Source organism: Crotalus tigris, unplaced genomic scaffold (assembly GCF_016545835.1).
Source record: "Crotalus tigris isolate CLP2741 ecotype Arizona unplaced genomic scaffold, ASM1654583v1 scf7180000018825.4774228, whole genome shotgun sequence".
Classification (NCBI taxonomy): domain Eukaryota; kingdom Metazoa; phylum Chordata; class Lepidosauria; order Squamata; family Viperidae; genus Crotalus; species Crotalus tigris.
Window position 1 is genome coordinate 2,069,232 of NW_024097215.1, and position 14,474 is coordinate 2,083,705.

The following is a 14,474-nucleotide window of genomic DNA, read 5'->3' on the forward strand; positions in this document are numbered from 1 at the left end:
TGGGAGTTGAAGTCCACAAGTCATAAAAGGGCCAAGTTTGAAACGCCCTGGAATAAATGATCAGAATGGGAACCAAGAAGTTCAGAGGTGTTCAGAGCTACTAGAAGCAGTTTCTTCCATGTGTCAAGACTGATTGGGGACAGTTTCACATAACCAAGTTATTTATTCCCAAGATGGATCTGAGCTTTTCTGTTGAGTTATAGTTCTGTCATCCACTTCCCTTCTTTCTCCTCTTTAAATGTGTACAAATAGTCCTCGACTTGAGGACTAAACTCCTGTTGCTAAGTGAGACATTTCTGAGTGAGTTTTGCATCCTTTCTTGCCACCGCTGTTAAGCGAATCACTGCAGTTGTTAAGTTAGTAACACGGTTGTTAAGTGAACCTGGCTTCCCCCATTGACTTTGCTTGTTAGAAGGTTGCAAAAGGGGATCACATGACCCTGGGACTCTACAACCGTCATAAATACATGTCAGTTGCCCAGTGTCTGAATTTTGATCATGTGACCGTGGGGATGCCACACAATGGCCATAAGCGTGAAAAACAGTCATAAGTCACTTTTTTCGGTGCGGTTGTAATTTGAACGGTCACTAAATGAACTGTTGTAAGTGGAAGACTACCAGTGCTGTAATCTAGTAAACCCAAATGGACTAGAACAGTGGTTCTCAACCTGTGGGTCGGGACCCCATTTGGGGTCGAACGACCATTTCACGGGAGTCGCCAAACGACGCAGTCCTCCATTTTTTTTCCCCCTTTTCTTAGCTGTGCTACTCCCTTTTATTCTATTGGCTTTTGAAAGCCAATAGAATAGACTCTCTTGAATAGAGTCTAATTCTATTGGCTTTCAAAAGCCAATAGGAATTGTCCAGGCTGTCTCTGCCCTGCTGAGCCCGCCAAAAGTCCCATTCTGCAAACGGTGCTGCACCAGTTGAGTAGTCCTCGACTTACGACCGGTTGGGGGTCGCGGCATTAAAAAGGTTGAGAACCACTGGACTAGAAACTCCTCTCTCAGAAGGCTTGCCTTTACTGCCTTTATGCTTTCGTGGCTTGTCAGTTTCAGAGACAGCAATTGCCTTGAACTGGAAGTTTCATATCCATGGAAACAATGAGTCTATCGAAGATTGTTGTTCACTTGGAATCTCCTGGTCTTACTAGTTGATAACTACAGGGCAAAAATCAGGGCTGCACTTTGTACACAGTGCAAAATACTTTTAAGATCGATGCTAGTTTTTTTCTAGCACTGCTTGGAAGGTTCGCTCTCCATCCAGGGTTAAAGTTTTTACTGACTGTTGGAGTGATGAGATAAAGGTAGCATTGGATGAATTAGCTTCAGACTTGTTAATTTCTTACCCTCTGCTCTGCTCTCCTCTTCTTGCTGGACTGTAGAAAGGTTAGAAACATGTCCTTTAATTAACAGCCCACATGGCCAAAAGAGTCCCAAAGCAAAGCAATGTTTGGAGAGAGCTAAAGAAAGAAAAAAGAAATGTAGCCCCAAATGATGCCATCCATGTCAGTTCGGCTTTTTCTGATGAATCCACAAAAGCAAGCCTTCAGCAAACCCCCACCTGAATGTAGCGTGCATGAAGGGTTACAAATCAGGAAAGGGGACCTCAATTATTGCACACTTGCTTGGCATAGTCTTCGCCTGACCATGCAACACTGGGACGGAATGGGCCGCTTTGATCCATTTGTCCTGCACCAATCCACCTGGAAGCATTCTTTTGCCGGGGAACATGTTGGGAGAGGCACAGACTTTTGTCTATCTGGAAAAGAGTCTTCTTCACTGCCCCATCTCAGCGGACTGTGAGATGTCCTTTGAATCCCCAGGAAACCTGCTGGTTTTGCAGGAAACCCCCCCCCCCATCTGCCATCCCTAATCTCACGAAAGCCCCAAGGCTGCTGTAGAAAGCGAACACAAAGGGAAGTCATCCTGATCAGAGGAAAAGGGATGTAACTCTCCTCTTCTACAAATTCTTCTTTGACATGCAGATCGGCCGCCGCTGTCCATCTCCTCCCTCGGCACACGTCTTCCAACAGTGTTGCCTGCCTTGCATCTGCCAGCTCGGCCCCATCGGCCCCCTTGGGGAAGGTGTGGGGCAAGAATCAATGTTTGTTCTGCTCTGTCCCTTTAATGAAGAGCCAGCTGCTCTTCGCCTCTCCAAGGGACTGACATCAGGTGGCGGCAGGGCAGACCCTGTGGGCAGTCTTCATTAATTGGTACTTTGGCAAAAAAATTAAGACTTAAAGTGGGGAAATGTACCAGGGCAGCAGCTGGGAGGGTTGTGGGTCCCATTTAATGTGTTACCTGCTGCCTCGCCTGCCTGATGTGATAGATTAGGTTGTTTGTTTAACATCCAGCTAAGTGCCCCGTGCATGACGTGCATGTCCTTTGAGGCAATCAAAACATGACCGAACAGGCTCGGACTATTCTGCTTAAGTTTTAGACAGAGGAAAAAGGGAAAGCCTCTGTTTACCCTGGAAGCTGTCATCACATACCCTACCCTTAATCCTGAAAAAGAATAAACACATTGGTGTAGCACTTTAATGCAGACATGTCAAACACAAGGCCCGGGGGTCGGATGCAGCCTGCGAAGTGGTTTCATGTGGCCCGCGAAGCCATCCTGGAAACAGTGAGGGAACGGCCCCCGCTGCCTTGGCCCTTGTCCAGGCCAGCCAGGAGCCAATGTACAATTTTGTGGTGGCCATCTATGCTGAAACGCATTCAGCTCCACAAGGCCGTCTGGAAACAGCGAGGAACCGGCCCCTGCTGCGTCGGCCCCGCACCCTGGGTGCATGCTGGGGAGGTGTCACCCTTTGTGAGGAATGAAGAAATGGACCATGCCTTGGCGCTTGCCCTGGTCCCACCCCCTTCTGCCAGAGACCCTCAGATCTGTCCCACTTCTGCCCAGGCCCCCACAGGCACCCTTGATGTGAACAGTGTCGAGCTGGCCATGCCCACCCAGTAGGCCATACCCACTCCATCCATGCCCATCCAGTAGGCCACACCCACCCTGGCCAAATCACCTGGCCCACTGAGGGCAACCGCAGTGCTGATGCAGCCCTCAATGAAATTGAGTTTGACACCCCTGCTTTAATGGGATGCTAAGTCCATCAGCTGGATAAACAGCATCCATCTTGGAAAAAAGGGCATCTTTACCACTTGGTTAAACCTCCTTACATATCTACCAGGAATAAATTGGGTCCACTTATTTTGTTTGTTTTAAGGACCTTTTGCTAGGGGAAAGTTCCTGGTTTTGTTTGAGTATCATCCACCTCGTGTTGCAAGTCACCAAAAGATCATCTCACTTTGTTGAACCTCTTGAAGAAATTTGGGCTTCAAACAATATCCATTATTAGGTGGGCAGGTGATATAGATACAAATCTAAAGATACTTAGATGGAGGAAAGCAATGGATTTACCCCACATCTAATATATATAGGTAGTCCTCGCTTAACAGTCACAAGTGGAACCAGCACTCTGTCGCTAAACAGCGTGATCATTAGGCGAGACTTTATGTGACTACGACTTGTGATTTTACAGTCTCCATTGACTCTGCTAGTTGTAAGATGGCCAGGAAGTACACAGATAGCAATCATGTGGCCATGGGTTGCTGCAACTGTCATAAACTAAGAGACTGGCCATAGTTACTTTTTCAGTGCTGCCTTAACTCTGCACAACTGCTAAACAAGTTTTTCAGCAAGGTCTATTTGTAGAGTTTATCTTACAGGTTCATCCTTTCCTTATAAAGTTCATCAGATGACTTGACTGTATTTAGCCTAAGTGCTCTAAGATTGAGGAATGAAGTTGAGTAGAATAAATCAGGCAATCAAGTGGCGCTTACTTCTGAAGGATTGCTTGGGTCTTTGGGTAACTATAGTTAAATTGTCAGATAGTAATACTTCCCCCTTTGCCTTAAATAGTCACCCAATTAAACTCAACATCCTATGCCTGTAGTTGGCATTGCTCGTTGAAACTTCTCTCTATCACAGGGTGGGCAACTATGGCCTCTTTACGACCTGTGGACTTCAACTCCCAGAATTCTTGAGCCAACAATTACCTCTGCTCTCCAGGAACAGATATGCATAGAGCCCTGTTCCCATGGTAACCAAGTACCTATCATCTCCTTAGCACACCCAAGAGCTCTTTGCTGTCTTCTGGAATCTTGCATTCCACATTGGTGAACCCAAATTTGCAAACAGGGAGGGCATTTTTCAAAGTAAAAGCCAAGTTCAGGTTCTTTCTAGGTTGTCTCCCTACTACTTCACAAGTATTCATTTTACTAACTGCCTTACCATCCCAAAAAATGTTCAAGCATCTTTTATTTCTCTTGAACCAAGCCGGCATGAAAATGTAACTTTACAACCTTTGAGTTGGTGATACTGAGCTCTAGAGTAAATTGTGGGTCAAATATACTTTGTGCTAGAACCAATTGTTACTTGCGATAGTGGCGAATATCTGTAACTCGGGTGTAGGTAGGATGAAGGTTCGTTCTCCGAGCTTGTGGGTTGGTTTCCGAACATTTTGTTACCAGGCTGGGTAACATCTTCTGTTACTTTTTGTAACAGTTGCTTGTAATTAAATCTATTTTACTATATCTTAACATGTAGTAAAAGAGGACATTTCATAGGTCAATAGAATACCTGGCTCATATTTAAGTGATTGTCCACTAGGTCTCCCAAGATCTCTCTCGCAGTTACTACTACAGAGCAATTTCAATAGAAAATGTTTTGTCTTCTTCTTATAACCATTTTCCCCCTTCTGTTCATTTGTGTCTGATTCTCAGAGTCTGCCTGGATATGTTCCTGCAACATTTTCCAGAAATGGTTTGCCCTTCATCCTAGGGCTAAGAGAAAGTGATTGGCCCAAAGTCACCCAGGTGGCTATGTGCCTAAGGTGGGACTAGAACTCAAGGTCTCTCAATTTCTAGCCTGAAGTCTTAACCACTGTAGTACCAAACTGGCTCTCAGTTATACTATACTCTTGAGTAGATAGTTGAACAACACCTCCACTCTGTGGAATAAAAGAGAAATTTCTTCTCTATAATTAAATCTTCAGTCTATTGAAAATCATGGACTGAACTGTATCTGACATGAAATGCACTGTATAAAGTTCCATATTTTGGTCTCACACACAATTGCAATTTCTTCACCACATTGTAGTTTAGCAAAGTAGGCCTTAGTAAGGTTGGTGAGTTATCTTTGCCGCTATCAAATTCCTTCATTTTAAAAGAAGAAGCTGCTGACTTCTATTTGGCCAAATCTGCCAACAGTTTATTGAGAGATACATAAAGAGCATATGTTAACTTTAAGGGCAGCTCAACTTTTTTTATCCTGGCTATAAAGAAAAAGAAATTAACACGGATCCAAAAAACAGGATGCTCTGACTTCTATTATAAATTTACCATTCATCCCCCCAACCTTTTTTCTTATTATCATATTTTAAAATCCATAGTTATTATGTTGGCTCTTTCTTTCTTTCTTTCTTTCTTTCTTTCTTTCTTTCTTTCTTTCTTTCTTTCTTTCTTTCTCTCTAGCAAATCATGAGTTGGCAGGAAGCTGGGAATAAAAGACTTATTGCTTTTATCATCCCTCGATTGAATAGACAGGTGAGTTTTGTTGTTTTATACTATTTCAAATATCTATTTATCTGCAGTTATATTCATAATAAAAGCCAGTTTGGTATGGTGGTTAAAGCAATGTTTTTCAACCTGGGCAACTTTAAAACAGATGGACTTCAACTCTCAAAATTTCCCAGCCAGCATGAAAAGTTGAGTAGAATTCAGTGGGAACTTAGCATGGAAATTCTGAAAGTTTGAACCCACACTTTTTAAAGTTGCCAAGGTAGAGGAAAAAAAAAAACTAGGTTAAGGCGTCATGCTAGAAACCAAAAGCCCATGAGCTGTCATTTTTCCTACGCACAAAGCTAGCTGGGTGATGTTGGACTCATCCAGGCGTCTCTGAGAATCCACATGACTGAAGGGAAGAAATAACAATGAATATTATCAGTGGTTTGCCTATTTTTTATGATTTCAGGCTTGGATAAATGTGTTATAGAAGATATTTACTTTCTGTAACTTCCTGTTGTTTTTAATATTTTAATTTCCCCCTTGCATTTTGAAGGCTGATTGTAAGGCTGTAATATTGCGGTAATATAAGCTTTATAAAACAATGAAGGAACTATAAAGAGATTAAATGATTGATTATAGGTCTCTAATAGTATTGGTGCCAGTAAGTCTATAAAAGTTCTATAACATTTAACGGGAAATTCATCCAGTTCAAAGAGTTTGCTTGATTTTATAGACTGCAGTGTCGCCGCGATTTCTTGTCATGTCATTGTTTGTATTCATATATTTTTCTATTGTTTACTATATTTCAATGTGTTCCAGGAAATTAAAACTGTGCGTCTAGTTACGGAAATCTCTAATTGACGTAACTGAGTACAAAAATCATAAAACCTTTGATTAATGGATTCTGTTTCAGTAAATGGGTCCATCATTAGTCTGAATTCTAGATATATAGTTTTATGATTTCTGTTTCTTTGAATGGTGGGCCAGTAAATTCTCAGCTTGCCTTCCTGATTCCCAGTATTTTTGGTTAATATTTTAGTTAAAAGTTAATACTTTTCAAAGATATTTAAACTGTCCTGACTATAAAATCCCCAATATAAACTTTGCTGCTGTAAATACTTCCATCTGAATTCTCTGCAGGATATCTAGCATGTAACAAAAGTCAGTCTTAACCAACTGTTCCAGCTTTATAAAATTGGAGTCCCTAAGTCTCTTTTATGCTAAGTCGAAAGCATAAAAAGATCCCTTAATGGATGTTTTAAATGCATTCCAGAGAGTTAATGTGTTAGCCGAACCCTAATTAATTTCTAAAAAAAAAAACCAATTTATTTCTCAATACATTCCACACACAAAAAAAGAGTTTACGGAGAAAAACATTCAAGTACCATCTGGAATTAGCTGATGTATGGGGTTAATATTAGTGCTACATATGAAATGTTTCTTGTTGTTCATTGTTGCAACTATAGTTGATTGTAAACAAATTACACTTGGCTCAGTTTGCAAAATATGTTAAATCATAAGCTATGATTTACAAATTACAATCAGTAGAGCCATACAACCCAGTAAATCAAAGCCAATCCAACAAGATGGCTTTACTATGACAGGTGAACACTTGTCTTTGTTATCTGATTAGACTTCACCTGGACCCAAACTCAGAATCTGAAGAACAGATTCAAAGCCTAGATAGATAGATAGATAGATAGATAGATAGATAGATAGATAGATAGATAGATAGATAGACAGACACATAGACACATAGACAGACAGACAGACAGACATGTATACATATACATACTTACAAAAACAGAGAGAGAGAGAAAGAGAGAGAGGGAGGGAGGGAGAGATTAGAATGGAGGTTCAGAATAACAGAATAAAAGGGTTGGAAGGAACTTTATAGACCCTATTCGATTTCAGACAAATGATTGTCCAATCTCTTCTTAAAAACCCTCAGTGATGGAGCACCCACAACCTCTGAAGGCAAATCATTCCACTGATTGTTCTCACTGTCAGGAATTTTCTCCTTAGTTCTAGGTTGGCTCTCTGCTTGATTAGCTTCCATTCGTTGCTCCTTATCCTGCCTTCTGGTGCTTTGGAGAATAGGTTGATCCCTTTTTCTTTTCTTTTCTTTGTGGCAGCCCCTTAGATATTGCAGCCCTGCTATCATGTCACTCCTAGTCCTTCTTTTCATTAAACTAGACATTTTCAAAACTTATATCTCTTCTTCCCTCCATTGTGTCATCACTGGCTAAGAGCCATTCATTTCCCAGGGTGGAATGTGGTTATACTTGCCTGGTCTTACATTGCTTCTGAGGTTGCTAGCTTTTGTTAGATCCTTTCCTGGAAGTCCCAGGACTCTTATTTTTTGCTTCCTTATACTCCCATCTGAGAAACTCAGATAATCAGATATCAGATAAGATATCCACTTATTTGTGCTGCTGCTGCTAAGCAACTCTCCTCAAACCAGAACTTCAGCCTCAGGTATGGGACTCAAGGAGGTCAGCTTTAATTAAAGACAGGTTATTTATCTCCAAGAAAATCCACTTTCCACAAAGAGCAGAAGTAGAGTCTCACCCGGACAGGCTGCTTGTTTTCAAAATCAGCTCTTTTCTGCCTCCGAAGATCAGCTGCTAATGGCAACATGCATAAATGTGATCCGCCCTTCTTTTGCTGGTTCCAGGGGCTGCTTTGGGTTCAGAGAGCCAGCTTCCGTTCCCCAAAGATTCGTCCTTCAGCAGCCACCCCTCCAGGGTGGCTTTTAGCCCAAACGGGCTCGCCAGCGAAGGAATTTCGGACCCAGGGAACGGACGATCGTTCCCCAGGGTCTACAGTCAGCAAGATCACCGGAAGTACTCCACCATCTCTTCCTGTCAAACACAGAACAGGTAGTCCTCAACTTACAACAGTTTGTTTAGTGACCGTTCAAAGTTATACAATGGCACCGAAAAAGTGAGTCATGACCATCTTTTGCACTTCTGTCCGTTGTAGCTTCCACGGGTTCACCTGATTCCCATTTGGATGCTTGACAACTGGCTCACATTTATGACGGTTTTAACGTCCCAGGGTCATGGGATCCCCTTTTGTGATCTTCTGACCAGCAAAGTCGATGGGGGAAGCCAGATTGTTGCTAATTTAACAACTGCAGCGATTTGCTTCACAAATAGGGCAAGAAAAGTTGTAAAATGAAGGGGGGGAAACTCACTTAACAAATTTCTCACTTAGTAACATAAAGCAACGTAAATTCCTGAATAAATTGTAGTTGTAAGCCAAGGACTACCTGTAAACAGGAGCAGAGGTGGAATTCTATCATTTCCACATCATTGTTAGCTACTCTTCCCACGCCTAAATTGCCTTCATCCCTTTCAGTTAGAGCAGCATTTTTGAATCTTGGGGACTTGAAAAGGGTGGACTTCAACTCCCAAAATTCTGAGAGTTAAAGTTCATCCATCTTCAAGTCACCAGGGTTGAGAAACACTGATTAGAGCGTTCCCTTTCTCTCTCTGGTGTGCTGGATTTGCGTCATCTTATCCCTGCTTTTCTGGTTAAAGCCCTTTGTTGCTGCATTGCTTTCAGCTGTCACATGTCCTGGCATCCATGCGTCAAACCGTAGAGGCATGAGTGAAACGTCTTAGGAAATCAGCTCCACACTAAATGAGGATCGTTCTCTCCAACAGGAAATTATTAGCAAGATAAAGAACCAAGCATACTTGTGAAACATATTTTTATTAATAAGAAATGCCAGTAGCTCCATGTACAAAATGTGAGTCAAAAGAAATGCAAAAAATTAATTCACTGTTAATGCAAATTCACACCCACAAGCTGGAAAACGGTATTGGTTGCAAAGGATATTTTGTGCATGCTAATTTTTACAAATCCCTAGACCGAAGACGGAAAATGTTAGCTAACAAGAATCTACTTAACTAACAGTCAGCATTAAATTGGTGCTAGACAAGAGTTAATGGAAATCAAGATGGGGTGGACTTGGATCAATTGTGGGAACCTAATGATTCTAAGCTGAATCCTCTCTTGACTCTACCTTCTTCCTTTGCTTCTTCTGCACCAAAATAACTATCTTCTCCATCTATAAATTTGATTTAGGATATCTTTATAAAATAAAACAAGACGTTTTCAGGTCCTCCTTTTTTATTTAAACCAATAGGCTTGTTTGAATCTGAGGAAGTACTTATGAACCAACTTGGGAATTCTGCAGATTCAAAAGAGCAAATCTCTGGCCTGCCCTCACTTTTGCTGTAGAAAGTGAAATTCTTGAAGTTTTCTGGGGTTGCATACAGCTGCATAATATTTTCCTCCTAAAAAAAAAAAAGGAAGTCTTCTTTAGCAAATCAAAGTATATTATATCACATGACATTGTGGCTACAAGATTAATGGAGAATGGCTTTGCAGAAGACTTTTTCCCACTAAAGGAGTATCATTGTTTCTGATTTAGAACTTGGAACCACAGGAAGCTTTTAATTATATGTGTAGTAGTCTCAGCAGTACTTTGCTTTTCCACACTGACAAGTCCAGAACTACAATTTAATTTATTTGTGAAAAGTAAAACACAAAAAAACCCTGTCACTAATTATATCAAGGAGAAACAATGACAGAGAAAGGTAGCATTTACTATAATCTGGCACATGCTTATTTACGAATAGATTGTGAGTTCTCTTATTTCACAGAGTAGACACAATTCTAATCCTAGTGAAAAAGGAGAACCAGTCATTTTTCTAGGAAAAAGAATGAGCACAAATGAAATACTCACCATGAGCTGTAATTGAAGCTGTCCATCACCAGACTTTATACAGGACAGAACACGATTATTAGCACCTATAAAGATTGGATTCCTTTTTGAATCTAAGGAGGTATTAGGAACTACATCAAAAGAACTCTCTGGGGAAAAATAATATGAAAGAAAACAGAGTCAATGGTTTCATTGATTTGGAAATATTGACTGAGAAACCACAGACTGAAAGTTAACAATATGCTTTACCAAAATAAATGGCAGATAATTGTAACTAAGGTGGAGTAGAAGAAGGTGGACATGACACAAACAATCATTGGGAGTTCCAAATTATTTAGATCAGTGTAGACTTAGTGGAAATGTTCAGATAATATTCCAGAGGCTCCTAAAAATGACTGAGCTTCTTGCCCCACCCTGTGTATGTGTGTTTGTGCGTGTGTGTGTGTGTGTGTGTGTGTGTGTGTGTGTGTGTGTATTGCAAACCAGGCTGGAAGGCCGATCACAAGAAAACATCAACAAACAGGAACTAGACAGCAGTTAAATTATATGAAAGCAATAAATCTACCCCAAGACATTTACAAACATAATGAAAGTAATACTGAAAACTTATGAAAACCTTACGCTTTTTGAAAAATCTTTTCATTGTCTTTTGTTTTTAATTTTTATCATCCTGAAAACTGTAGGGCAAGAATCATGTTGACAGAAAAGCAGGTACCCAGGACAAATGGGTGCCCAACAATATCATGTGGCGATGAAGTATCAGAGAATGGACCATTCAGGGGTTTTCAGTTTTTTCTAACTCACTGTTGGATAGCAAATCCTGATAGCTCCATCATTGTTGTGATGGATCAATCCGAGTCTTGGTGACTATAATAATTACTAACATCAAAGATGTCCCATCAATAATTTGGCTAATACTAGGACTACAATATTCCAGCAAAATATAAGAGATTTTTTTTTTGTTACCTGGTGAATTTGAATTTTGTGGAGTTGCTATCAACTTGTTGTTCACCACACTGAGAAACTGATTGCTTATATCCCAAAATTTAAACTGCCAGGGTTGTCCCGCCTTTTCTGTAGGAGGTACTGAAGAATCTACAGGAATATGCACATATACATATCAACATATAAAACACAAGCAAAGAGAATGTTCCAAACGTGGAATATTCCAATGAACATTCCAGTGAAAATATTGGAATGTAATACCTTTAAAGTTGCTAATGTCACTGAAAGTTTGGGATCAACACTATTTCTTAAGATATACCGTATTTTCCGGCATATAAGACGACTTTCTAAACCATGCAAATCTTCTCCGAAGTCGGGGATCATCTTATACACCGAGTCATGTTTACACCGGAAAATATGGTACATGAAGAATCTTGAGATGTTGCAGAAACAAACAGTAATGGGGAATTTTAAAAAGAAGTAAAAATAGACTCTCTCGCCATTCCTCTTCTCTTTACTCCTTGGACAACTACAGATTTATGTATTCATAAACCAACTTCCAACAAGATATTCCCAAATATGGGCAAGAATGCAAACTTTATTGCTATGTTTGGCCTCTTTTTCTGTAGAATCTAATGCCTTGAATTGACTTCCTTACGAAGAGATGAAAGAATCCATTCGTAGGGTTTTTTTAGAATCCATTTTAAGCAATGTACATTAACAGTAGATGGCTTAAAACTGATTCCAAAGAACTGTATGAACCATCACTCAGTTACACTGAAGACTACAAACTGGAAAAAGTAGATGGTTAATCTGATATCAGAATGTATGCATGCATCATATATGGCATCAGTTCTGCACGGGAATTTTCCTGCGTAATTTAGCATCAACCTTCTCTAGTCCCTAAGCTCAGTGTCATCTGAACCCCAAGATGGGTGGCAAATATATTTGATAAATTAAATAAATAAGCATGTCTCATAAAACAGGAAAATACTCTTCATTTCTGTATTGACTAAATGATTAAGGATGTAGTCATGGTTTGGAAATATCTCAAGGACAACAGAAATAAAAAAAAATCACCTGGTGTTGGCTTGAATGCATTGAATAAATCTTCCATTTGCTTCTCCCATGATATCTTACATAATTTATTTGCCATGCCTCTTATCTTTTCAAACTGTTTTAAATTTCTTTAAGTTTCCTTGATCTTCAAGTTGTGTTATTGTTTTGTTCTTGACAAAGATGGACATGGAAAGAACTGCTTGGGAGGAAAAAAGGATTCCTTTAGCTTTGCTTCTTGGCAAAATGAAAACTGAAAGCATCAAACACACTCCAAATAACAGTTTATTTTTTTATTGTTAACTTTTTAAAAAATGTTTTAAAATAGTTAATTTAAAAAGTCGCTTTTTCTCCTTTAGACTTTTTGATTGGCTTCTTACTCTGTCTGCTGTTTGACTTTTTTTCTTGACTTGGTTGCCTAAGGACCAAGGAGCTTCAATGTCCACCCAAAGAAACAGTCAAGGATCGTGGTAAATTCAAAACCTTTGAGATGAGATCATCACCTCTTCACTATGAGTCAGCAAAATTTGCAGCTCAGTTACGTACTCTGGGAGTTTTAATCATGTACAGGTCTCATGTGCCTCTAGCAAGCCAAAATGGAGACGCTTCTTTCCATTGTAAGTCATCTTCACTCAAAATGTGGACATTGCCTCAGAGACATCATAGAACAATATCCACTTGCCAAACGTTTTCCTACCTAATTTGTTTATTTATTAGATCTTCCACTTATTATTTGGTCAGATACCACCACAACAGGTACAGCATGCAATTTTAAAAGACTGTTAACGTGTTAACCAGAAGTATTTTCCAGGAAAAGGGACCAAAACATTTTTTCCATTTGGTATGACTGGCTAGTGCTTCATCAGCATGTTCAATTATTCTTAATTTCTGATGCTTAAATATCTCTTGCTATAAGGACCGGTGAAAAGGACACAGAGAAATCACACTTAAGAGGCAGATTGGCAGAAGAAAGAAAGGTTGTATTTTGAAAGACATCCTAATATGAAATTAAAATTACAAAAAAAATTGAAGCATACATTTTAATTAATACATTCACTTAAAGATTTTTAAAAATTCAATTTCTTGAATCAAATTCTGACTCCCAAAGTGCTGTTATTGCATGATGAAAGGGAAAGTAAGTTGATTTTAAAAAAAATTACATGGAAGGGAATACTGTACAGCAGGGGTGTCAAACTGCCGGCCCGCGGGCCAAATGCATCATAGCGAAACCACTCCCACCCCATTGCCGGCAATGGAAAAAAAGTCACAATACGTCGTGATGTGAATTTGATACCCCTGCTGTACAGTTTCTTGAGTATTTTTCTCTTCCATGAAACTCACACCAGTCTTAAATAAATCCCATTTCCCCAAGGAATGGGAAATGAGATTTATTTAAAAATTTAGATCCTTTCGTGGATAAAAATTCACCTGTTTCTTTCCTGGTAAGATTACCCTTCAACCTGGAGAACAAAGTTGCAGGTGTAAATGGCTGTTTTAATGCTCATGTACCACCAGCAAGATACAGGAAGAAATCAACTACAAATAGGACTAAACTCAGATATCATTTCAGTAATCTGGCCCTGGAAGAAAATAATTTGTCGCAACAAGTCTACAAAGATACATCAGGAAACAGTACCTCTGTTCTCTGCCTTGGTCTGAAGGCTCATTTCCTGTCATCTCTTCAGAAGATGTATGTTTTGTAGTGGCAGAGGAATTCTTGATTAAGACATGTTTTATCATTGGTTGGTTTCCTGCTTGTTATCTTCTCTCCATCTCACACTAGTAACAGCTTGCAATGAACCAATCAAGTCTTAGGATGTAGCAACAAGTTTCGACACCACATGTCTTGTATTTCTTAGGGATTCCCACACAAACACAAAACTAGAATAAAATAAAAGCTGAAGACGTCTGTGAGTAAGTCATGGGTTCTTGCCCTTGAGTAAAGGATGAGGCTCTGTCAGTTCTTTTCTGGATGACATTATCACAGGTTTGTTTATTTTTCCAACACTGAGGAGTTCCCAAGTTGTCATTCATCATTACGAAACTGAAGCTTGTGCAATGGGTGCCTTAATGGTCTTTATTTGATGTTAAGAAAAACTCAGCTCTGAAAAATGCAGGAGGTGGACACGCTCATAGGCAAAAATAGTAGGAAGTGAGCATAAAACCTGAATT

At 39.9% G+C, this 14,474-nt stretch overlaps 1 protein-coding gene across 2 annotated transcripts; it reads right to left on the reverse strand.

The window, feature by feature from the left end:
* Positions 1–9,264: 9,264 nt before the first annotated feature.
* LOC120313964 (interleukin-36 receptor antagonist protein-like) lies at positions 9,265–14,237 on the reverse strand. 2 transcript variants are annotated; one of them, XM_039356515.1, is made up of 5 exons: positions 13,939–14,237; positions 12,327–12,501; positions 11,268–11,396; positions 10,323–10,450; positions 9,265–9,870 (listed from the first exon to the last, which is right to left on the reverse strand). In XM_039356515.1, the coding sequence occupies exons 2-5, from the start codon at positions 12,400–12,402 to the stop codon at positions 9,655–9,657; spliced, it is 549 nt and encodes a 182-aa protein (XP_039212449.1). In that variant the 5' UTR covers positions 12,403–12,501; positions 13,939–14,237; the 3' UTR covers positions 9,265–9,654. The 2 variants fall into 2 exon arrangements, with proteins under 2 accessions (XP_039212449.1, XP_039212451.1); XM_039356517.1 differs by having other exon boundaries at positions 12,327–12,504.
* Positions 14,238–14,474: the final 237 nt, after the last annotated feature.